This window comes from Rissa tridactyla, chromosome 6, assembly GCF_028500815.1.
Source record: "Rissa tridactyla isolate bRisTri1 chromosome 6, bRisTri1.patW.cur.20221130, whole genome shotgun sequence".
In the NCBI taxonomy this organism is placed as follows: Eukaryota; Metazoa; Chordata; class Aves; order Charadriiformes; family Laridae; genus Rissa; species Rissa tridactyla.
Window position 1 is genome coordinate 65,221,407 of NC_071471.1, and position 23,294 is coordinate 65,244,700.

At 40.9% G+C, this 23,294-nt stretch overlaps 1 protein-coding gene across 1 annotated transcript in view; it reads right to left on the reverse strand.

Moving 5' to 3' along the window:
- The window catches only part of GFRA1 (GDNF family receptor alpha 1), a 150,103-nt gene extending 128,823 nt beyond the window's left edge, over nucleotides 1-21,280 (reverse strand). The window contains exons 1-3 of the mRNA XM_054206710.1: nucleotides 20,923-21,280; nucleotides 19,542-19,844; nucleotides 18,171-18,254 (exon numbers count right to left, since the gene is read on the reverse strand). Of these exons, the coding sequence (XP_054062685.1) occupies nucleotides 18,171-18,254; nucleotides 19,542-19,844; nucleotides 20,923-20,962 (427 nt within the window). The 5' untranslated portion in view covers nucleotides 20,963-21,280. The remainder of the gene's footprint in view (nucleotides 1-18,170; nucleotides 18,255-19,541; nucleotides 19,845-20,922) is intronic.
- Between the last annotated feature and the right edge of the window lie 2,014 nt (nucleotides 21,281-23,294).

Sequence of the window (23,294 nt, forward strand, 5' to 3'; positions counted from 1 at the left end):
CATTGAAAAATTATCAAAGTTTTATACAACCTATTTTCAAATTGTGAAGGCGCGTTACATAATGACAAAAATGACCAGTATCAAAGAGAACTATATTATAAATAACATTTATATACTGGAAATCTGAGGCACTTAAAAAGTGTATTTGTGACAAATATATCCAAATTTGCTTTACTATATCAAAAATAATAATTGCCTGATAAATGTCTGTGATTTTTTGCGATACTGCGGGCAACGGGGCTGCACTACAACACACTGCCAGTAGGCAAGCACCTCAACTCTCTGACCCTGCGACCTTCTAGGGTCTATGCCCAGCACCGCATATCCCTGCGTATGCGACCTCTAACTTTCAGTGCTTCTACACAGAGAAACAGAGGGTGAGTAGTAGTTACTCTCTCTCCTCTTCCTTGTAATTCAAAACTTTTGTTAGCAGCGTACTTCAACTGACTGAAGTACCTGGAGGAACTGAAGCGGCCGCAGCAGAGCTGTCTTATTTTCCTTTGCGTGCATGCCAGCATAAAGCCAGGCAAGAGTGACCGCTAAGCCGCAGTCCTTTCAGACTGGTGGCACGAAAAGTGCCAACCTTATCAATTAAAGAAAGATGGGAATACTGCTTCTCCCAGTGCATCATCTCTGGATCTAGCAGCTGTATACTTTACAAATACAAGCAGCTTTTTCTGTTTGCGAGCCTTCTAACTTTCATAAACTAGATGGCTTTACAAACAGGACAAGATGTTGCTGAGGATCTGGCAATGGAGGAAAATACAGCTGCTACCTGATTGCTGAGCTATAAACTGGGTTTTCCACATAAATAATTCTCTCCATCTGTAGTATGAAGTTTAGGGGAAAAACATAAGGCCACCAATTCTGTTCTGCAAAAATGCAGGCATTATCTTTACGAATGAATTTCATACAAGGTCTCAGTACTATTTGTTCCTGATAGAGCAAGGCATATAGCTTTTATACCATAACTGTCTAAAGCTTGCTTGCTCTGCTGAAGTGAATGCCAATTTTAAGAGTCAGACAATGATCACAGCAGTGCTTAAAATACACACAAGATGCATGACAGGCATCACAAACAGGACATTAAAGTGCTCCACAGAAACCTATTTTGTCGCTAAAAGGGTCTTTAAGAAGTTTCAGCAGTATGAGACAGAAGATCAGGAAGTAAAGTATTGAAGTGACACACACATGTCACTATCAGATGAACTTTTATCAATGTAAGAGAGGGTATGGAACGTCCTATGCGTTGTAAATAATTACAGATCTTTCCATGCCCACATGGAAAATCTCCTCCACTTGGAAGGAATCTTCCTGACTCTGGGTGATGTAGGCTCCTTATCGGATTGCTCAAAGCAAAGAAGCAGTAGTCGTAATATGAGAATAATTATCAAGAACAAGTCCTGTTTTGTGCAAGAGATCTCTCTAGGATTATCTGTCGGAGGCATCAGACGACTGCATGAAAGCCTATATAAAACCTCTGAGAGCTTTTAACCCATATTTTTTATGACTAATGAAGAATAACATTTAGAATTAGACCAAAGGCATGAAAAATATTTTTTTAAATGTTATGGAGCTTAGAAATATACCACAGAGGGTAAACACAATCCTCCTTCCTCACATAACTTAGAAGGGAGGTAATAGCTGTGTCCCTTTTACATGTGAATAAAGCAGGCACAACACACATATGGAGTTTCAAAAGACGCAATTAATCAAAACACCTCGAGGTTGCACAGATGAGGTATATTTGCAAACTAGAATACACAAACACCATTGTTGACAGTGGTTATATTCTGCAGCTTGCTCGGGAAAGCTTCATTTGATCTTAACAAAAATTTTGCCCAAAAAAGGGACTAAAAATCTCATCTAGTAAAACTGATTTTGATCCAACTCTGATGGAAAACAACTGGAGACTCAATGATAGCTGAGGGCCTAAAGTATTCATAACGAGACCCTGATAATAGAATGTAAATGGGTATCCTGTGACTAAAAGCCAGAGAAAACACTCTTCTGCAGTTAACTATAAAACATATTCTACAGTAAATATTTGTCATAATTTAATGCTATGAATATGGGTTCTCCAGATTAAAAAAAATATATTTCCAGAAGGAGAGACAAAATAATACAAAATGTCTTCTGCCCCAGTGTTTCCACCATACGTGAATGGAAAAACAATGAGAAGCCAATTTCACAGGAGCTGATCTAACTCCCATATTAAAAAAACCAACCTGTACTTAAAAGAAGTAATTGGCATACTACTATAATTACTGCAACATATGTCCTTCAAAGAACAACCTGACCTGATGAAATAAACAAGTTTAAACAAGCAAATATCACTTCTCTTCCTCTGCCAAGCGTCCTTAAGAACTACCATTTTGCTTGCAAAATGGCTGCCGCAATTTGACCGCTCTCCATATAACCAAATTTCTCCGTAACGTATCTCAAAGTTTCCCATTAGCAACCAACTGACAACTACTGAAAACAGCAACAATTAGAATAATGTTTATGCTTCATTACACATTAGGGTTGACTGTATTAGAATATATCATAATACCAGAGTTTATGGAATTCTACCATGTTACAAAGCAAACTGCTCATTTCTTTCTCTCCAGCAGCGAACAGAGGCCCTACGCATTCTCCATCAGGAAGATGTTGCCAACTCTGAAGTGTTGGTACTCAGTGGAGTAGCTTTTTGATACGTATGAAAGGACAGTGAAAACAATCAGAGGATTTTCTACTTAAATGTGTCTTTTACACTACCTGAAGCTCCCCAATTTAGAGTTTAACAAACTGTAGTTTTACTCACCCACAAAATGTCTCCTTCTCCCCTTCGACTAGTCTGCCTCATTTCGGATGTTACTTTTTAAAAATTATATCTCAATTGATTATTCAACATTTACTTGTCACCAATGAAGAAAAGAGACTGCCAGAAATTCAGGTATTTAAATTCTAAAGACAGCCTAAAAATTAATGCTATATGACAATCATCACAGGAGACATTCTCTAAACAACAAAAGACAGATTTTCCTTATGATGCAAATGCAACTTGGTTCTTCCTTGTTTATTTTATTGAATAAAACAGTGGTGTGATTGTCTATCTGAAGTATAATTCACTTTATTAACGTTAATAAAATAAATGGGCTCTGAAAGCCAGATGTGAGATGGGACTTCTGCATATTTGTTTCCTACCAACTAACATCCTTGAACTCCTTTCACTGTGATGCAACAGGTACAGACAGAAGAATTAGCAGAAGGAAATAGACTGTGATGTAGCTTGCTATCCAACAGCAACAAATAACTGCTTTGAGAATATTTGGCCTTACGCTGCTAGTGTCTTTGAAACCACGCTGAGCTACGGCAACCGACGGTTTAGGGACCCCGCAGTGGATCACAAACAGGAAGGTCTGGCTCTTCACAAATGGCAAACTGTCGTTCGGCTGTGTGAACAGATACGGACAGACGCATCTCTCTTCTGTACGGTCCTTTCTAAAAAGCACTGTGGCACAAACTGGGGGGCCCTTCCGATACCACCTGTAAAGGCTTTGGAAATTCCCAACAGGAAGAAAAATGCAGTCTCACAGAATGACCAACCTAAAGTACAGTCGGGAAATCAGGAGAACTGCATTTTTTCCAATGGAAAAGAGCTATTTTGGGGAAAGGTCTGGAAGTTTACACAAATGAGCCTCCTAACCTTCCTTTCGGTAAGCCTACCGTTGAATGATTTATGAAAAGAAACTTTCCAGTCAGACAGGCACAGAATTAGAGATGTGTTTGTACCTTAACTCTCCCTTTAGTATATGTATTAGTCAGATTTTAAGTACATCAGCAAAGGTGATCTTAGGCACTGGTACAGCATTGATTCATATCACATACTGGAAAAGGAGTGTTTGAATGTAATTTCAAGCCTGTGTCAGAAAGGAATTGTACAAAGGAGAAAAAGCTAAAGTCATAAGTTTCCTGACCTCCAAGTGCTTTTGTCTGCCAAATATACATTAGCTCAGCTTTTACATTTAATAGGAAAAAAGCTAGAGTCCTGCCAGCACCTATTCACTCAAGTCTTAAAACAACTAAGGATAAAACAGTCAAAAGAATGAACTCAGCCACATCTTCTGCAAACCGTGCAGCTTCTCATGCTAGCGTTAGATGCAAAGAGAAACAACCTGGGTTAACATTTGGGTGTCACAATGCGAAATAGATAACACTTCATTTGCCAACCAAAATGAACACAATCTTCTAGGACAAATACGCTGGCAGCACCTCTTCCAACACCAGGCACATCCCTCACCTTCCGGGTGAACTCAATCATTTAAAGAAAATCTGGGGTACTCCAAACTGTACAGAAGAAATGTGAACAGCAGGAGTCCCCCAGTGGTAAAAATACCTCAAAGAAACCTTCTCTTCCCAAATACCTGCTATACAGTACTTTGGGCAGCTAGCCAAAACCTTGTCTCTAAATAGCTGTAGAGTGATTTAGAGAAGTCTTTTACTACTTTTGCCACTCTTTAAAAATAAATAGTTCAAAATAATACATTTACTGCACACTAATAATATACACCAGAGAAGTTAACACCTTTAAAAAACTTTTCTAGCTTTCCTGTTATAGAATCTAATAAATCATTCCTAATATGCACAGTAATTTCTAGAATTTTATTAAAATACTTTTCTGTTATTGTATCGTGTCACAAAACAAAAAATCATTACCCAGAATTAGACCACTGCACTCAGGTACAATCTGGGGAAAAGATGATTTGTAAAGTATTACTCTAAAATACCAAGGTTTTCTGAGTTTAAACATATTTCAAATACCATAAAGCCTTTTAAAATTCTGAAAACCACGAGGAAGGATAAGTAATAAACCTTAATTCTCTATGACATGCTCCTTGAGACTCTGATCTTGTTCAACATGTAGCACTCACACTCAGGAACATTATGAATTGTCACCCTAATCTATCAGCGACACTCTCTTTGCCGTGCAAGTACAACCTGCTCGGTAGATAGAGGAGTTATCTCTTACAAGTGCTTTACATGTCTCCCATTCTGATAGCTGCAGTGGGAAGTAGCTCTTCTCATCACAATCCAGGTCCAGGATCATTCACTGTATTTCTCATTCTGGCTAAAGACAGAAACTAGTCACTTTAAGTATTCTACAAGCTTGAATATTGACTCTTACAAAGCAATCCTTTGTCCTCCAATTAGCACATAGTGCTGCACAAGGGGAACTAACTATTGGCTCTGTTTTATTCTTTTTGCCATAATATAACTAATTCTGTAACTTGCAAATTACATTGCGCTTCACAGGCTAGACCAGATATTGCATACTGCCTGCATTACAGAAATCTGATTTTTTTTCTGAAGATCCTAGTGAGAACAGCTTTAGAGAAAACATTGCCATTTATGAAATCAACTTCTTTTGCCTCCCCTTATAGCCACTTATTATCTTTTAGGTATGATTTTAGTTGTATTATGTCTGTGTGTCTTAAATACATATTTAAATCACCAAATTAATTTAAAATAATGATAAAAACCCAGTATATACAGTTGCAATGCTACAAATAAAATTTTGAAAGGCAAAACAGAATAACGTTTCTTGTTTTCTTAGCTTGGCAAAGTATTGATATGTGAAAGATTTTTATGCTGACATTTTCTCTTTTAAAGCAGGACCAAAAGTTTGCAACATTGAAATCCTTGACTGAGGGCAACAGGAAGGAGATAACTCTCTTTTTAATAATCTGAGGAATTTATAAGCTTACTTGCAATTAGCGTAAATGAAAGCTAGTATCAGAGTGTATAATTATTGCAGAGCAATGCAGTACCTAAGCCCTAAAGATGACAGCTTCACAAGTGCAACCATTCTCTGTCTTGTTAAGTGAATAATTTAAAGTAGATAATTAAGAACACTGCAAGAGCGGCTGCTTGCTCTTGATATCACAAGTCATCTGTTTTCAGAAGTATCCCTATAACGTCAAAGATGCTCAGATACCAACACATTTTGTAATGAATAAATAAATAAATAAAGCTCAACCATCACAATAATTCACTGTTTATGGCTGTAGCTATGCCATTAACGATGTCTTTAATATATTGACAACCTCACCTTTTAGTCGCTAGTTCAAATACAGTTCAAGAGGGTAATGACCGAAAGTATTTATACGGCTGCACAGCGAACTACATAGAACAAGCCAGGGGGGAACGGGGCATATTAAGGGACAGATATCTGAGCTACAGAAATCATCATTATAATTGGCACCTTTGTTGGCAGATTCCGCAAGGAGGGGAAGGACTGAGTGGGGACGAAAAATGAAGTACCTTCCTTCATTTCTAGGACTACTAGAGCACTGGCTCTAGTAGCAGATTGCTTCGCTCAGCTCTGCCAGACTGGACATGTTGTAGGATTGACAACTTAATACCATTTTGCGGATAGCCAAAGCATTCAGTACCAATTTTCTTCAAATAGGCTAATTCTAAATTTATTCTTATTTATGCTTTCTAATCTTCCCACAGCTCTTAGAGAAAGGTCAAGGGCACGAAGATATTTTTAGCTACACAGCAGAAATTTATTAAAAAGCTAAATGAAGCTCCAACTCAGATTCAAATAATTCTCTACTTACTAAATTAAAAAACACTGTATGCCTTTCTTCCTAAACATTAGTGCAGTTAGAGTTAATGCATTCACTTTCACCCAACACAGAAGAGAGCTGTCTAGATATTTTTAAACTGTGCAAAAATTAAAAAACGACAAAAAAAAACCCAAAAAAACAAATGCCAAACCCTGTGTTCAACAATTCTCACACCAATCTATAGACAAGATTAAATACACTAACGCGCCACATTTCTTTGCAAGTCTCCTTTAATTTTGTGTTGTGAAGATGGGACATTTGGAAGGGGAAGAGACATCTCACGCATCAGCCGCCTTGGGGAATGTTTGCTTAGAAACACACACAGTTTGACCTCTCAAAGGATCAAAGCAGTTTACTTCATCAGGTCATAAGTGTTATCAGCCACTGCAAGTTTGTGTCTCCATTTCGCTATTTAGGAGACTAAAATTAAGTAAATAGATTACGAGAGAAAGAACTGCCACAATTTCTCAGTCTATATGGGTTTATTATAAACCTATAATTTTCAAGACTTTTCATATGAGAATACTATAGGCAGTTCATATCTATGTAGTCCTTTAAAGAAATATGACAAGCAAATTTATCAATTTCTAACAGAATTTCAAACAGTGCAGACACCTTGCTGTCTTCAATCACGTCTTGTTTCTTGACTGTGTATGTGGAGAAAAGACTTGTTTGTCCAGGTCCTAATGGATAACATGATGTACATTCCCATGGCAATATAAAATGAACAACAATGAAAATGATAATTTACTTTACTGTCAGGTGCTGATCCTGTAGGTGTGAAGGAAAGCAAGTAAAGCTGCAGGGACCGGGTTTTGATCTGGTATTGTAGTTAAATATTCTGTAGTTGATATCTAATTGCACTTAATCTGCTCAATAAAATTATCTTCACTGTTATTAATATCCAAGACTTGTGTTATTACATAATCCTAACCTATTTTTTAAACAGACATTTTAATCTGCTGCTTAAGCGTTCATTAATGCAAAGCCACTGCTGTGCAGAATACACGCCACTCAACTTGCAAGCAGCAAGGCTCAGAAGTCGGGGTATTTGGACATGGAATCACGGAGTCTTCAGAGTTGGAAGGGACCTCTAGAGATCATCTAGTCCAACTCCCCTACTAGAGCAGGATTGCCTAAAGCACATCCCTCAGGACTGCATCCAGGCGGGTCTTGAAAATCTCTAGAGAAGGGGACTCCACAACCTCCCTGGGCAGCCTGTTCCAGTGCTCTGTCACCCTCACCGTAAAGAAGTTTTTCCGTGTATTTGAACGGAACTTCCTATGTTCCAACTTGTGCCCATTGCCCCTCGTCCTGTCGCTGGGAACCATTGAAAAGAGCCTGGCTCCGTCCTCCTTAAACCCACCCTTTAGATACTTGTAAACATTAATCAGGTCCCCCCTCAACCTTCTCTTCTCCAGGCTAAAGAGTCCCAGCTCTCCCAGACACAAATTCTTTGAAACTACTACCAAATGCTAGTATCCCCTTTCTTCATTTTGTTTATGACCTTACCACAACAAACGTCAGCAAAACTTAATCCTTAATCCTAAAAATATTTCATCTGAAAAAGAAGATGACTCTAAAAAGTGCGGTGTCATTTGTAAACACAGTGTGGTATCATCCAAATAGTCAAATGCAATATATGTGTTCATGTATGACAGCTTTTGGATGGGTCCGTCCTTTCTTGTTTCATTTCTAAATCTGAATAAATAATCTTCATGCCAACTAACCCAAATGCATGAATTCTTTCCCATTTTGAGAATCCTGAGATGCTCAATTATCTAATACAATTGTCAGCCATCAACGGTACTTAATTGTCTGTATGTTTCAAGTCCGCTGCATGTTTATTTATAACACTTGCACAACACACTAGATATTTTATGAGACTAGAATAAGATGAGATATGTCACAATCTAATGCTTAGCGATATGACAGGAACCATATTTGCCTTTTTAATCCTAATTTTTCAACGAGATGTAGGTAAATTGAATATTAGCCTCCTCTAACTTCTCCACGCGCCTGCAGCAGTGATTTTTTAACCCATAGGACATCCTCAAACAAGTTTGCCAGAAGAATGAATATGAAGTTCTTACAAATTTTATGAAAAATTGCAGGTTTTAGACTCAAGTAGACCTGCCTGCTTGCAGACAAGGCAGGCATGTCTCTGGCTCTGAGCCATTCCAAGAGGGAGCAGGTGCCTGCCCACGACACAGCCCTTCAGCACGTGGAACACCAAACCAGCCGCAGCACATGCTGCCCCACAGAGACGAGAGATGTGGGGCAGAATTAAGGACTAGTGAAGTTGATGAGGTGGTATATGTGGAGGTGGGCACACCACAGGGAGAGAAGCGAGGAGCTCTGTCTGTGCAGAGAGTGGGGGCATCCAGGAGATGGAGGACTCTGGTAGGAAAACAGGCTGTTATTAGTTCCATTACTCAGGAATAATTCCTTTTATTGGACCACATTTCAAGCTCTTCACAGAGAGGGTGAAAGCAGAGTTTAAGGGAAGCTCTGAAGAAGCCGAGAAGGCGTTGCCCCACCAGAGGTACCAGACAAGGGAGGGCAGGGAGCCGTTGGGGGAATGGAGAAAAGGAGCACCACGTGGGGGGCAGAGGCAGACTGCAAAGCAAGATATCAGACAGGAAAGCAGAGACAAGCCTGTCATAAAAAGGAAAAGGAAAAACCATAGTCAGATTTCCGAGAAACGGGTAGCTGAGGTGGAAAGCTGATTCACTCCATGCTGCAGCAACAGAGAAAGAAACCACCGAATTCCTACAGCCGTAGTGGATTTGGCAGAGGAGTTACAGTTCAGAGAGAGCAAAGTCAACAATCAAAGGAGGCACGGCAGTATATGGAAAAGGTATGTCAAGGCAGGAATGAGCTGTGGTTATTAGCTCAAGGAAGCGACAGCAATTAGCACAAGCCTGGCTGTCAGGGTTGAACGCGAGTAACATCAGCAGTGGGCTGGAGCACTGTGGGACTGGGGAGCAGGGAGAATCACGGAACCATCTCCTGCGGAGGAGGAACGGGGAAACGACCATTTCTGGTTTTGCTAAACTGAGCTTTAGTACTGAATTTAGGGTGCAGAATTTAAAAGGAAGAGACTGGAAGCTTTTAACACTTCTGAACCTCATCAGCTGCATGACAAAACTTTAATGGGAAGATGCATTTTATGGACACCAGACAGTGATAAAATCGTATAACCAGTGAATGCAGAAATTCATCTTTATTTATGGGTTCCTACTCAAATTGTTTGATATCTTCAAGTTCCATCATTTCTGCAAATTTCTATGCAGGAAGAGCTATCTCTATGCCATTACACTTTGTGTCATGCGTCTCTCATTAAATTTCAGGCTGAGTGCAGATTGTACAGGACAATAGCCTGACACTTACCAAAATTGTCAAAGGATCATAGTAACTAAAGAGCTATCCCAAAAATAACTTAATTGTGTTAATGCTCTAACTATACTGACAGCATTGTTGCTGTGCTAGTTTCATCCACAGAAAATGCAAGAATATAAAAATAATACCAAAAAACTAATATAAAATAAATTACAGAATTAGTTTTCATGAACAAAAATGGTCATGTTTCTAAAAATCAAAGCTGTAAACTCATTCCTTTCTAAGGTTAAAACAGTATCATTTACATCTTAAAATAAGAAATGTTAGATACTCATGGCAAGTAAGTTCTGCCTTAAAATCCACAAATTCATATTTCTTTTCCTCACACACAGGCATTTCACCCTTAGCGTTTTTAACATACTGTCAGCTCCTGACAGATACCACTGGCTCTTCCAAGACTGTCAAAGTTATCCCTGAGAGTCAAATACAAATAGGGTTATGAAAATAAAGTTTTAAAATATTTTAAAATGTAAAGAGCCAGAGCGCAAATCGCCTGCCATAAACTGCACCTTGCTGTGCCATCACGAGACAGAAAGCTGCAGGATACCCCTCTTTTGGGCACCGTTCTCTGCATTTCACCAGGGGACGCGGCTTGCAGACAAGGCACTTCAGGAGCCCTCCGAGGAAGGCTGCCATAGAAATATGCCTACTCAGCGCAGGCTTCCCCTCCGCACCAGTCCTTACACCACCTTTATCGCACTCGGCACTGCGCCAAAGCTGTGCCGCATCAACCGCGGGCTTTTTCTCGCTCTCCCCACCTCATGCCTTCCGCAGCCCCGTTAGCAGCCTGCGTGTGGCCAGCTGCTTACCCCTGCCACACAGCGGCCTGGAGATACCTGACAAAACTGGGAACTTCCTGGCAAGTTGTGTGTTTCTAAGGTCCCCTGACAGCCTGTGCCAGCTCCTGCTCACCACGTCCTTGAAATGGTGGTACCTCTTCCCATAGCTAACCAGATCTTGCTTCCCTCCTCAGTGACAGGTGAGTACCCGATCTCTCCTCGTAATCCCACCAATATCGCTAGCAGTACCTGTGTGCTTTTGCTCCTACTTCAGAGGAACTAGTGTGGCACTTACGCAAACCATAAAGCTGGTTTGTAACGGGAAACAAGAATTTTCAATTTGCTGCTCAAAAGCGCATACGCATTTGCTCATTTGCTGTCTGGCCCACCACGCTGTAATTGTGGCTTTCCTGCAAAGATGCAGATTAAAGGGATGGCAATTCCACTCTCCAAAGATGCCACTCCAGACAAAGAAAGGACATGGTCCACTCTATACATTGCAAGCAAAATGCCTGGCCACGCTTATTCAACTAGACATCTCCCAACGCTTTCCTTTGAGGCTTCAGGAGACTACTACTCTCCTTTGAGACTACTAAATATTCTCTCTTACTACTCCCAGCATTCAAGGAGACGCTGAATATTCATGCATAAATGCTCTGTGTGATATCATCTGATGCTTCCTCCTTCCATGGAATGGATTTCATCTTGTTTCCTGTGTTGAAACGGGGTGACAAAGCCTCCCTAGACTACTAGGACAAGCAGAAACTACATTTGCTCAAAGCTGTGCGTTTTAAATACTTGACGAACAAACCTTTCCTTCTGTCTTACAGATCTTCAAGGAAACTAGCCAAAAAAGTTCCAATAATCTCACCAAGGAAAGAAACATGGACTAAACTGAGGATATTTACATGTTCCTATTTGGGGTTTCAAGGCCTGTTCATGTTCCTGCTGAAGTTGAAGTGCGTAAGCACTGCCTTTATAAGGTAGTCAATCAGTTACTTCAGCAAGGTACTTAATTCCCCTCTCATAATCAGATCTAGCTTCAAGAAATGTAGAAAACAGGAAATTCAAAGAGCTCCTGCAAGCCAACAGTCACCAAAGTGATTTTCTTTTGTGTGAAGTCCAATCTGATTATGAAAATGCCTAAGTGGAAATCAGCAACTAGTATCTATGCGCTCTTGATAACTCGTTATCTGACTGGAAGCCAGCCTAGTTGTCTCTGCAAAGAAAATCTGCAGACAGAAATGTCAAAGAACACAAACACTGTACATGCTCATATTAGATTTATTTTTGTCAAACTATTTTCATTTCGTTAAACGCAGCTAAAATAGATGCCCGTGTTGTTCGGGGCTCTTTCTTGCAACAGGCAAAGGGCCACAAATTCTCACTGAGGAAAGAAGAGTTAGTCTGGATTTGTAACTGTAAAACCAATATTACATATTGGTCCAAGGCCTATTAATTTAATGTATTACCTTAAAATATAGTTGTGCATGTGACAATCTAGTGTTGGCTAAATTAACATGTTTTTACTTTTCTGTTATCAAAAGGCTCAACCTCACATCAGAAAACCAGAACTAAGCCAAAAAAATTACCACAGGAAACAGAATACATCATAATCAAATAAAAAGATTTTGATGTGTTATGCTTACTTCAGTGGGAACAGAATCAGATTGCAAGACTCCTATTAACTTAATAAGATCTGGTTTATTGCTTATGAAATTGGGTGAATGTGCAAGGTAACTAACATGAAGTATCTCTTTTTTTAAAATAAACTGCAACGATATGGGAGGTAAGAACTAATAAGAGCATTGTAAATAATCAAGAGAAACCAACATTTTTAATATTTTGTAAATTAACTTGCCTTTGTAGAAATGTGTCATCTCAAATATTCTTCCAGAAATGTTAAAAAAAGGCATAGTGTTAAATTACAAAAATATGTAGCGTTTGAAATATACGCAGATTTAGGGGAAAAAAAACAGGATTAGAGGCCCCAGGCAGCAGGAATTGGGGATGTCATACAGTATTAATTCATGGAAGAAGCCACTAATTCACATGCCACAAACCCTAAAAGGAAAAAGCAGTGAATCTGCTTTGGACAGAGACTCTAACTTATCTTTTTGATAAACAATTCAAAAAATGCTATATATGGATTCAACAAAAGAAAAGTAATTTACCAGGTAGGGAAAAAAAGCAGCAAACGATAATTAAAGTGTCAGGGGCCTGCTACCTAGAACACAGCGTAAGTTCAAGAATTGCAAAAACGAATGGGGAAACATTCAGTTCTTGAATAAAAGAATTTTGGGGTTAGGAAAGTTCGGGCAAAATTAATTCACTATGACACGGTGTTTTGTAGTTCTACAGCCCCTCTTTACACAGATAGCAGAAAGAGAAGGTATGAAGAATCCTAAAGGACCTGAAGCACCCAGACAAAGACGACCCATTTCTCTGGGTCCTGAGAATTCGTATTGAAAAACCTTCCTCCCCCGTCTTCAATGATTGCAACTTTTCCCAAGGCAACACTTGCAGTCCATTCTCTGTGATATCTCTACCCCATCCCTGGGAAGATTAAAATAATGGGGAGGGGCCAGATAGCTGTCACCAATACTTAGAGGAGGTTTTATGCTGGGGAGAGGAAGTATCCCCTTATAAAAATCTGTCAAATCTTGAAGGAAGTGTTTTGCATACTGGACTTCACATTCTTTCCCACCATTGACTTCCTGACCTGTGAATGAACGCCAATGATACAGGATGCCTAAAAGACTTTGAAAAACTTGGAGGAAGAAGGGAAAACTACTAACTGACCCACTCTCCTTCTGAACAACGTAGAGATCCTAGAGGGAGACCCAGACCCATCTTCATGAAACCCTACAGGAGTGCGCGTGAGACTGCCTAATTTCAACACCACCAGCACACACCCCCTTCTGAGAATTCCAGCACTGCTAACTTTTTATAGTCTCAACTTTCTAAATGCAATAAAAGGCCATCTTACTGACCATAATTGTTTGTATTTGTACTTCTAGCTTATTCAGTATGCAAATCAAACATCCTAACTTCATGTGCTGTGCTACCCATGTTCTAATATGGAAGATACACTCCACTAAGAAGCCTTGCGTGCTGTGCTGTCTACTGAATTCTTGTTTTTAATTAAGAAATTTACCATAAGAAATATAAAATATACCCTTTTCTAAATATAAGCTTCCAGATACCTGCTGCAACAGAAGGTTCCCAGAGTTTTTAAAGAGTAAACAGCCTCTCATGAGAATGGCAGAATCAAGAAACGCTCCTTTTGACATATAATCATACGAGCCAGTTTCTTTCTCTCATGCCTTAATGATACAAAAGGCACTTTGCAAAAAGTTTACTACACTAAAAAGAAATATTGGCAAAATAATTAATTTCTACTGTCTTGCATTTTAGCAGCTAGAAACAAGACATAACTAGCACCACGTGACAGACCAATTCTCCACAGATTACCAGCAAAATTTACATGTTTTAAGAAATATTCTAATTTATGTAGCCTGTTCTATAAGATTATTTCTGAACATAATAGATGTAAAAGAAAGAAGAAAAGATACACAACGCTGAACAATGTGATAATAAGCCCGTGATTAACTAGGCAACTTAAAAGTGAAACCATGGGAGGACAGCATTATATCATCCTAAATACGTTGATATAAATAGTCAATTCTTTTTAACAGTAAGTTAAAAATGTGGTGTACCACTTCACAGATATAGCCTAAGGGATTTTATTCAGCTTTAGTGGCTCTCCATTTTGTGTTTAAATGAATGAGACATTTCAGAAACGTTTATTTGGTAAGTATTTCTACAGGTATGTGAAGCTACAGTTTTTATGCAGGATATTTTCTTACAACGTGCCACAGAGATGACCACTATCCTGTACTAGTTGATACCAAAATAATAAGATATCTTCCAGTAGCGAGGCTCAATGTCAAATACAATACAAATTGAAGAGGCAGACTGTTCCCCAGGTAGTAAAAGGCTGTAGATAGCTTTAACAAGTGACTAATTCAAGCACCTATCATTAATCTGGTGTGAAACGCACCTCTGAAATCCAATCAACAGATTTTGCATTTACTGTAGTTGTGACAGAAGTCTATGGCCTTAAAATGTTTTCACCTCTCAGAAGTTGTTACGGTTTAAGCAAAAATGCCTGTTTAAGCAAAATCTTTACATCATAATAACTAACCCAAATCTGTTACTCTCTAAAACGCACACGCACGTCTTCAGTAATTTGAAGAGCTGCCTACCAGCAAGAAATTCACACCCTTGAGGCAGAAGCACCACATCAGACATAGTAGTTCTAAAGAAAATGCAGACCTAGACATGCCTAAAACCAAAAATAAGACAGCCCTGTCCTTCAGCTGGGAAGACTCGTAGTCCTGGATTTGGCCATGTGAGGTGTCAGAGGACTAACTTTATAGAAGGAGCTGAATTTTGAACTTGAAGTGTAGATGGAAAGGAAGGAAGATGAGACCCTCACTCAGGATACATCATCAGAAGTAAATCAAATGCTGAACTCGCATTCCTATTTTAGCCATCAAATTTTTTTTTTTTTTTTTTTAAATTACACTTTCCTTTCAAATTTAGTAGTGATTCAAATGCAAAATTCATGCTTGTTAGTATCTAAATATATGATACCCTGGGCTTTACAGCAAGAACTACAATAAATACTTTTGTCGGTTTAGATTTTTCTACTCTGTGTTGTTGGACATTGTTTTAAATTTTCTATAGAACATTTAGGTTGTCCTTCTAGTTCTAGACTAACTGCACCACTAGTCCCAGTATAACATAGACCACTTAAAAATATAAAACAAAGCTTCACTTCAGTAACACGACTGCATCACTTGTTCCATTAACATAACAGGAACTGGAGAGAAACTACAAATTTAGTAACAGGTTTAGCAACATATTCCTGATTTTTGTTTTAAATCAACATATTGATACTTGGACTATTAATGAGAAAGTGACATCCTGTTTCCATAGAGGATGCAATTTTGAACAGCTTTCAGTAGAGAATTAGACCAACTTCAACTGCTTTTAAAAACTGTCCTCCATTTCTTAGACTTATATACGCTGCAAAAAACTTAGGTAACACACAAACCAGTCATCTTAGCTAGTTTTTCCCCTTTCTATGTACCATAAAAAGACAACTGTTGTGATCTTCTATACTGTCTCAAACATAAATAAAAAGATGGCAAAAGCATTACACTACATATATACACCAAGTCATACAGTAGCACAGAATGGCCTTCGTGAGATGAAAGGGTTAATCGCTGCTTTTAATTACACCCAAGTAACTTTAAGGAAAGTAAATACTGCAGTAACACAACGACCACATTAGCAGAGCACCAGTTATGAAACCCCTGCCAACACTGCTTCTACAGGGTGGGGGTGTTTTTGTTTTGTTTTAATCAAGATATAAAAATCTTACCAAGTTCTGCTGTTTCGGGTATTTGCAGAGCCCTGCAAAAAAATCTGTAAGACTAGGCAGCTTTGAAGAATGTAACATGCAGTAGTAACCACGACGATAAGAAAAAGGCTTTTCCTAATCTTTTTCTTTCAGATGACAACGCTTCCAAATACTGGAGGTTTTCCACTGTATTACAACTTTTGTTTGTTGCTCTCTGAATCTAGGCCTCCAGCCCTTGTAAACCTGAAACTTCTGTGAAAGAGAACAGCAATTTGGGGAGCACTAGTAACACAGAATTGAGTCCTAACCGGTCCAGCAGCATCTTAAGTGACTGTGGTAGGATGGACATCACTTGTTGGTAACTATGTCATATTTCATTGTTGCACAGAATAGATAGAAAAAAATTATTGCATCTTTACAGATAATTACTTTGCAAGTAAATGGGGAATCTTAAAAATAACAGAAAGGCAGGGTGTAGATGGGGTATTTCTATGGAAATCAAAAAAACTGCTGAGGTAAGTTAGAATTTGGCCCTCAGCAGGCTGACCATAAACTTAAAGAAAACAGCCCGGAACTCCCTGCATTGATTTTGTCTTGGTTTTGTGTTAAGTTGGGGGTTTTAAGCAATAAAAATTAAAATAAATACAGATTATTCAGAAATTAATCTTTGTTCTCTACTATTTCTCCAACAGACTTGCTCACCAAACTAAGATAATGCTTTCAAAAAGATGTATGTGATTTGGATCTGAAGTCACATTTTGAAAAGTGACTAAAGGGCTGATTTTCAAAGGCATTAAGATACCTAAAGATGCATTAAGCACTTAGAATTTTTAAAACTTCCTGGGCATCTTAACGCCTATTTAAATCACTTAGTCCTTTCTGAAAATCCCAATGGGCAGTTATCTACATTTTATGTGTCTATATGCCTTTGAAAATCTGTACCATTAAATACTTAACAACCTAAGTCCCCCTGGCTTTTAATGAGACTTGGGGTCCTAAAATGTGTAAGTACCTCTGAAAATTGGTCAAGCCACTCTCTCTGGTCTTTTTTTCTTTCTTTTGAAGAGCCATCTACTAATTAACTGACATGCTATGGATAAGCAGGTCAGCTTCAGCACTGTCAGACTTGCACATTATACTGTGCACGTTCAATTTTTCTACGTAACTAAACAAATAAAGGTCCTGCGTACGGACTGCATACTCATAAGACTCTCTGAAACTCCAAAAAAGAAAATTAATTCCAACCTGTAACCCCGTGAATGCCTAAAAATCATTGTTTCAGTAAATACGATCCAAAATGAGTATAATTTAGGCTGATAAAAAACAAGCAGCATAATTACCGAGCAACATATTCAAATTACTACAAGCCAGTTCTGAAAGACAGCCACACAGCAACAGAAACGTTAAGAAAAAAAACTCGAAAAAGAAGGAAGTTGTGAATAGGCTCTTTAAACAGGCAGCCGTTCAGAAAAAAAAAAAAAAAAAAAAAGGAGCCAAGCCTTAATTCTGAAATTTCTTATAAGAAATATTTCTTCTTTAAAGCATTCCCTTATGCAAACATTTCAAAGATTTATCTTCTGATCTTCTTTAATGTCAATGGGAGGTAACTTGCACTGACCACGTTCCCAAAAAGGAACTGATTTGTAAATTAGGAACGCAGGGAATCAGATTGCCACCTACAGGAAAATTTAGCATCTATTGTCAAGAATGACTCAAAAAGAATACAGATTGCCATCCTGCCAAGCACTCTTTCAGTTTTAGTTATTATTTCAAAACCAATTAATATTTTCTTTTGTGCAACTATATCATCAACTTCCTAAATCCAGAAAGCCATTAACATTTCTTTTTATTTAAGAGAGTATTGCTTGAAAGTTCCATAATTCAACTACAAAGCAGCAGATTGTAATCATGTTTCAGTTAAAGCATTTTAAATCTGCTTACCTGATACAATTGGTGCTAGCCTGAATATGTCTGATAGTCTGCTGTTAACTGGTTCATAGGGGGAATCTTCAAGCAAGTCATTTCCTAAAGACAAAAAATATTTGATGTTTTTAATACAAGAATTCAGGATAAGATTCTGTTGTTTACTTTTGCTCTGAAATGAAGCTACTCCGTAACTGCAAAATATATTCTCCTCTAATTTCTGTGGCTATTTCTCCTCAAAGCATTACCTATAAAAACACTTGAAAGAACCAAGTTGTTTATCCCTGTCACTAGTTCTTTCCTCTCCTTCCTCCATGGATAAGGTCATAATTTGCAGAGACAGCCTGTGACATCACAGGGACTGTCCTATCTCGCGCCAGCGGGAGAGCAAGGATGTTCCTCTTCATTCACCCCAACAGCAGAGCTCTTTTTCATAGGAGCAGCCCAGGTCACAGCCAAAAACTAGCATGTTTGGAATAAAACACTCCCAACAAGATGCAGGGAGATGAAGGGAAACTTTTTATGATGCAGAAAATGTCCGAGAGTAGTGTAATTTATTATGGAAGTTAGAACAAAAATACATATTGACTCATTAAAACATTCCAGTTGATGCCTGGATAAATGAACAGAAAGGGATTCCCTTTTTGCAGAAGCAGCTACAGAAAAGAGTTAAATGGGGACCACAATGAAGTAAAAGACTGCATCTTCAACTCCAGGGCCAGAGCAAAACAGGGCTAAAAATGATATATCTCATATAAGGACCCAACTGTTATCAGCAGAGAATGGGAAATTTGACAGTGACATCAAGAACAAAAGTCCTGAGTCAATCACTGTCGTATCCCTTCTAACTGGCACTTCTACACACTCCAGAGAGCACAAACTTCTTTTTTTCTGCCTCGACACACCCAGGGAACATTGCTAGTAAATACAGGGAAAGAAAAGAATAAACTTCTCCTTAAAACAATGCTCCTCTTCATATTACATTTAACTTTCAGCAAAGAGCTAAGAAACTAGTTCCAGTGTCCTGCGATCTTGTTAGGTGAGTCCTAATTAAGGAGTTTAAACGTTATTAGGAAAATGTCTCCAAATGATTGTTTTTGTAGCTCTTGCACTTGCTAATGCCCTTATCTTTTGCCTCTGGTTTAGAAAGGTCAGCTGGGTCCCCTGGAGGAAACCCTCATTGTGGATTTCCCAACAACAGGACACGGAGCAGCAGCTGTTCTTGAGTCGGATGAAAGGTCCTCAGTTTGCAGCTGAAGAGCACAATGTGAATTACAGGGTCAGACCCTCACTTTAGCCTCAGTGGCAGAAGCTAGCCGCGGATGTGAGGGGCTGCAAAATCACACACTGCATTAGGGGAGTGTAACGTTTCTGTGTTTTGCAACGTACCCTGTAAGCTCTGGTACATGCTCCAGTAAATGCGCAGGCAGTTTTTCTCCTTCTTCATGCCCCTCTTACAGCGGCAGTTGTACAGAGATTTCTGCTTGAGAGCTTCCATGGCGCTTTTGCATTCGTCCTTTGCCTCCAGGCCTGTCGCCCGGCTGAAGTTGCTCTCTTTGCCGGCTACACACTGCCTCAGTGTCCTGTATTTAGTACTACAGCTCTGCTCCTTGAGACACTGGTCACTGGCTTTCACGCAGTCCAGGCGGTCCCCTCCAGGCAGCCCACTCACTTCTGTGGACAGCAGTACATCTAGAGAGAGGAGACACAAACCAACAAACTCTGGTTGAGGGATGAGGCTGGTTTAAGCAGGACTCCAAAGCAGGCAACTGGGAAGCACACGGCACCTCCTCACGCAGCACACACAGCCAGCCCCATGGGCAGCACCTTGCAAACCTCACGGCTTCGTCAGGAAAAAAGCACAGGGGGTTTTCATGGTCTTAGATCCACTTTTGTGGGAGCCCAAGGAAACGGTATGTTTTAACCCTGCCGGTTGGTTTATGAGAAAATACAAAAAGGAAAGAAAACCCACAGGGGTTAACGTGCCTGACAAAACAAGGATTCGTTATTCCTTAGATCCCCTTTGGTGAAACAAATAACCTTGCCATTCGAGTGTTTAACTGAGGGGTTAAATATTCAGCCTCACTCTCCACAAGAGCTTTGCCGTAATTTCAATTACATCCACGAAGAACCCGCTTGGAGATAAGTATCCTCACTGATTGATATTAGCCTCTTTTTGCGTCAGTCACTTTTTAAAGGCTGTACACATTTTTTGCTTATTCTACATGTATAAAGGTAGAATTTATGACTCCCCCCCTCCCTCCATTTCTCTCCACGTATGATGTTTTTGCAGGAGAACAAAGCAAATTACATTAACTCTCTCCTCTCCATCGTGCCCCCGTCACGCTCCCTCAGACACACACAGATGGAAACGCAAACCTCTCCTGTGGAAAGGAAACCAGTTTGGGCTGCAAACCACTCACAGCTGGGCAGGCTGCCAGATTCAGGTGAAGATGCAATCCTTCAGCCTGCTCTTGTCACCCCCTCACCCTCCCCAAGCAGCCTTATTTTATCAAAATGAAAAGTTTCCCTGTAACTTGCAAGAACCCTATTTAACAAGAGGCTACACAGGCAAGTATCTTAAGTCTGTAATCTCCCAGAGCTTTAAATGTAGACTGGGCTAACTGATGTGAGGCAGAGCTGTAAAAACTACTGGAAACTTCACTGTTCTGCCTAGACAATAGACTGACAACCGTCAGACATCCAATCCCATAAACCCTATGCTTTGCTTTATGAAGCGATGTACAGAAATCAGATGCCAGCAACTTACCCACTAAGGGCAAAGCGAAGTACAAGATAGCGAGAAACATCTTGCTGTCTTCGGATGGTTTCCCCAAACGAACTGATGTGCCACAACAAAGAGGATCAGCATGTAGATATTCCAAAAGCGCCGAGGTCCAAAGACTCCAAGTTCAGATCCATTGAATTCAAGGGGAAAAAAAAAAAACACACCCTCTCGCCTCTTCACCGCTACCACCACGGGCGGCAGGAGCAGCGGCGCAAACGCTGAGCTTTTTCCTTTAGATTTCAGGTCTGAGCAACCTGAAAACACAAGCGCTGACTTCAGTGAGGCAGCGGGAGAGGCGCACGCACGGGTATATGTGTGTGCGAGTGAGCAAGCGGGAGCGGGGCAGGAGCGCCGGTCGCCTCCTTGGGTGGGCAGCGCCTGTTCCCAGGGAGGGACCGAGAGCGCACACGGGGGGGTGGGGGGAAGGACGAGAGGGGAACGAGATCCGCGGCGCCCGCCCCCGGCCCTGCAGCCGGGGCGAGCGGCTGACAGCCCCGCAGCTGGTTGCAGCCCCCGGCTGGGGCTCCCCAGGGCTGCCTGAGCCCCCCCCGGGGCAATTCGCCTATTCCGCCCCCCAATCCGCAACTTTATTTATCGGCTTGCGCCGGGGCGGGGAGGAGGTGCGCGGGGGGGGGAACGGAACCGCGCAGCTTGCGCGGTTGCGTTCGTCTCCGCCGCCGGGTCGGGGCGCGGCGGGGGCAGGTGTCGCGCTGCCGGCAGCGGCTGGGAAAGTTTGGCAGGGGAAACTGGGACGGGGAGGGAGGAAGCTCGGCTGGAGGCGCGGAGCGCCGGCGGGGGCGGCTGCTCCGGTTCCGCCGACCGAGGTGGAGCGGTGGCGGCTCCAGGAGGACCCCGGGGCGGCGGGAGCGTTTCCCGGCGGAATCCGCCGCCAACTGAGCGAGCTGCGGGAGAGGCGGCGAGGCGGGTGCCGCTGCCCGCGCCCGGTGGGGATGACCCCGCTTCCCCGCCCTCCGCGGGGGCTCGGCGGCCGCGGCCTCCCCCTGCCGGCCCTGCCGCCGCCCGCGGGGGAAGCCCGGGGCGTCCCGCTGCGACCCCGCGGGGCGGCGGGGGGGAACCCGCCCGTGTTTCCCCCGCAGCCCGCCTTGGGGCAGGCTCCGCGCCTGCGGAGGAGCGCGGAAGCAGCGCCGCCCGGCGCAGGCTACGCTCTGCCGGGCGCGGAGACGGGCATCCCCCCGGTGCTCGGCGCGGGCCAGCCCTCGGCCGGGGCCGGGCTGAGTGTATCGGCTTCCACTTGGCTCCTGAATAAACAACGCGAACATATGTCCCATCTTCGTGACAGATGGTTCAAACAGAGAACTATTTAGTGGTTTTCCCACAGTTGCTACTATGTAGCGCTCCCCCGAAACCAAACAAAATGCAATTAGCCTAAAATAGCATCAGTTTCCAGATTTCCTTGTTTTCATACGTGGAAAATTTGGTTCAGGTGGTTTTAGGTTCTAGCTGCAACCAAATGTTGGGTTGTTTGTGGGGTTTTTTTTGTTTTTTTGTTTTTTTTTTTTAAATCAGTATATACTTTACTTGGCGATTTTGTCAACAAGCTATTTGGCCCATTTGAGTTCAGGAATTTGCTTCTCCTCACAATAAATTTTGCCTAAAGGAGTTTGCTTCACCTCATGAGACAGAAGATGATCAGGCTGGCCACTTCTATAGCAAAAACTGGGTGGCAGATGGAGCTAAACTGTTGTAAGGTACTTCAGAAACATTTAAAAGCTTAACATATGCCAGGATATACAGAGAATATGACATTCACAGAACCCGAGTGGAAGCTTTGTATTCATTTGTTATTTATTGGGTTTTTTCCTCTCCTGTCACTTTTTCTTAACAGACAGATTTCTATTTCTACCAAAAAAAAAAAAAAAAAAAGGCTAAACTGTGCAGAGTACTGACTTTCTCCATGAAGGCGTAATAGTGATGTCAAGTTACAACTGATTAAGTCACAACTGTTTGTGTTTCAGTCATTTAATAGGAAGGGGCATATACTATTGGTCACAAAATCCATTATCTGCTACGTGTACCAGGATATAATTGGAGAAACAAAGACAACAACCAGATTTCTAGAGTATTTCAAGATAATTAGAAGGTGATAACTTGGTGATGGCATTGATGATGCAAGTCAGCTTCAGCTTTTAAAGTAGCTGTTGTTTAATTAAAAAAATTGGCCTTCCAAACACTTCAGTACAAATTGAACTAGGTGATACAGAGAGATGATTACTTCTTCACTGGTAATTTTGACACCGTTATGGCACATGATAAGCTTTGTATAGAAGTTATCTGTATGTGTAATACACAGGTAGCATTATTCTCCAGTTATTTACAAGGCTAAGCCAGGAATA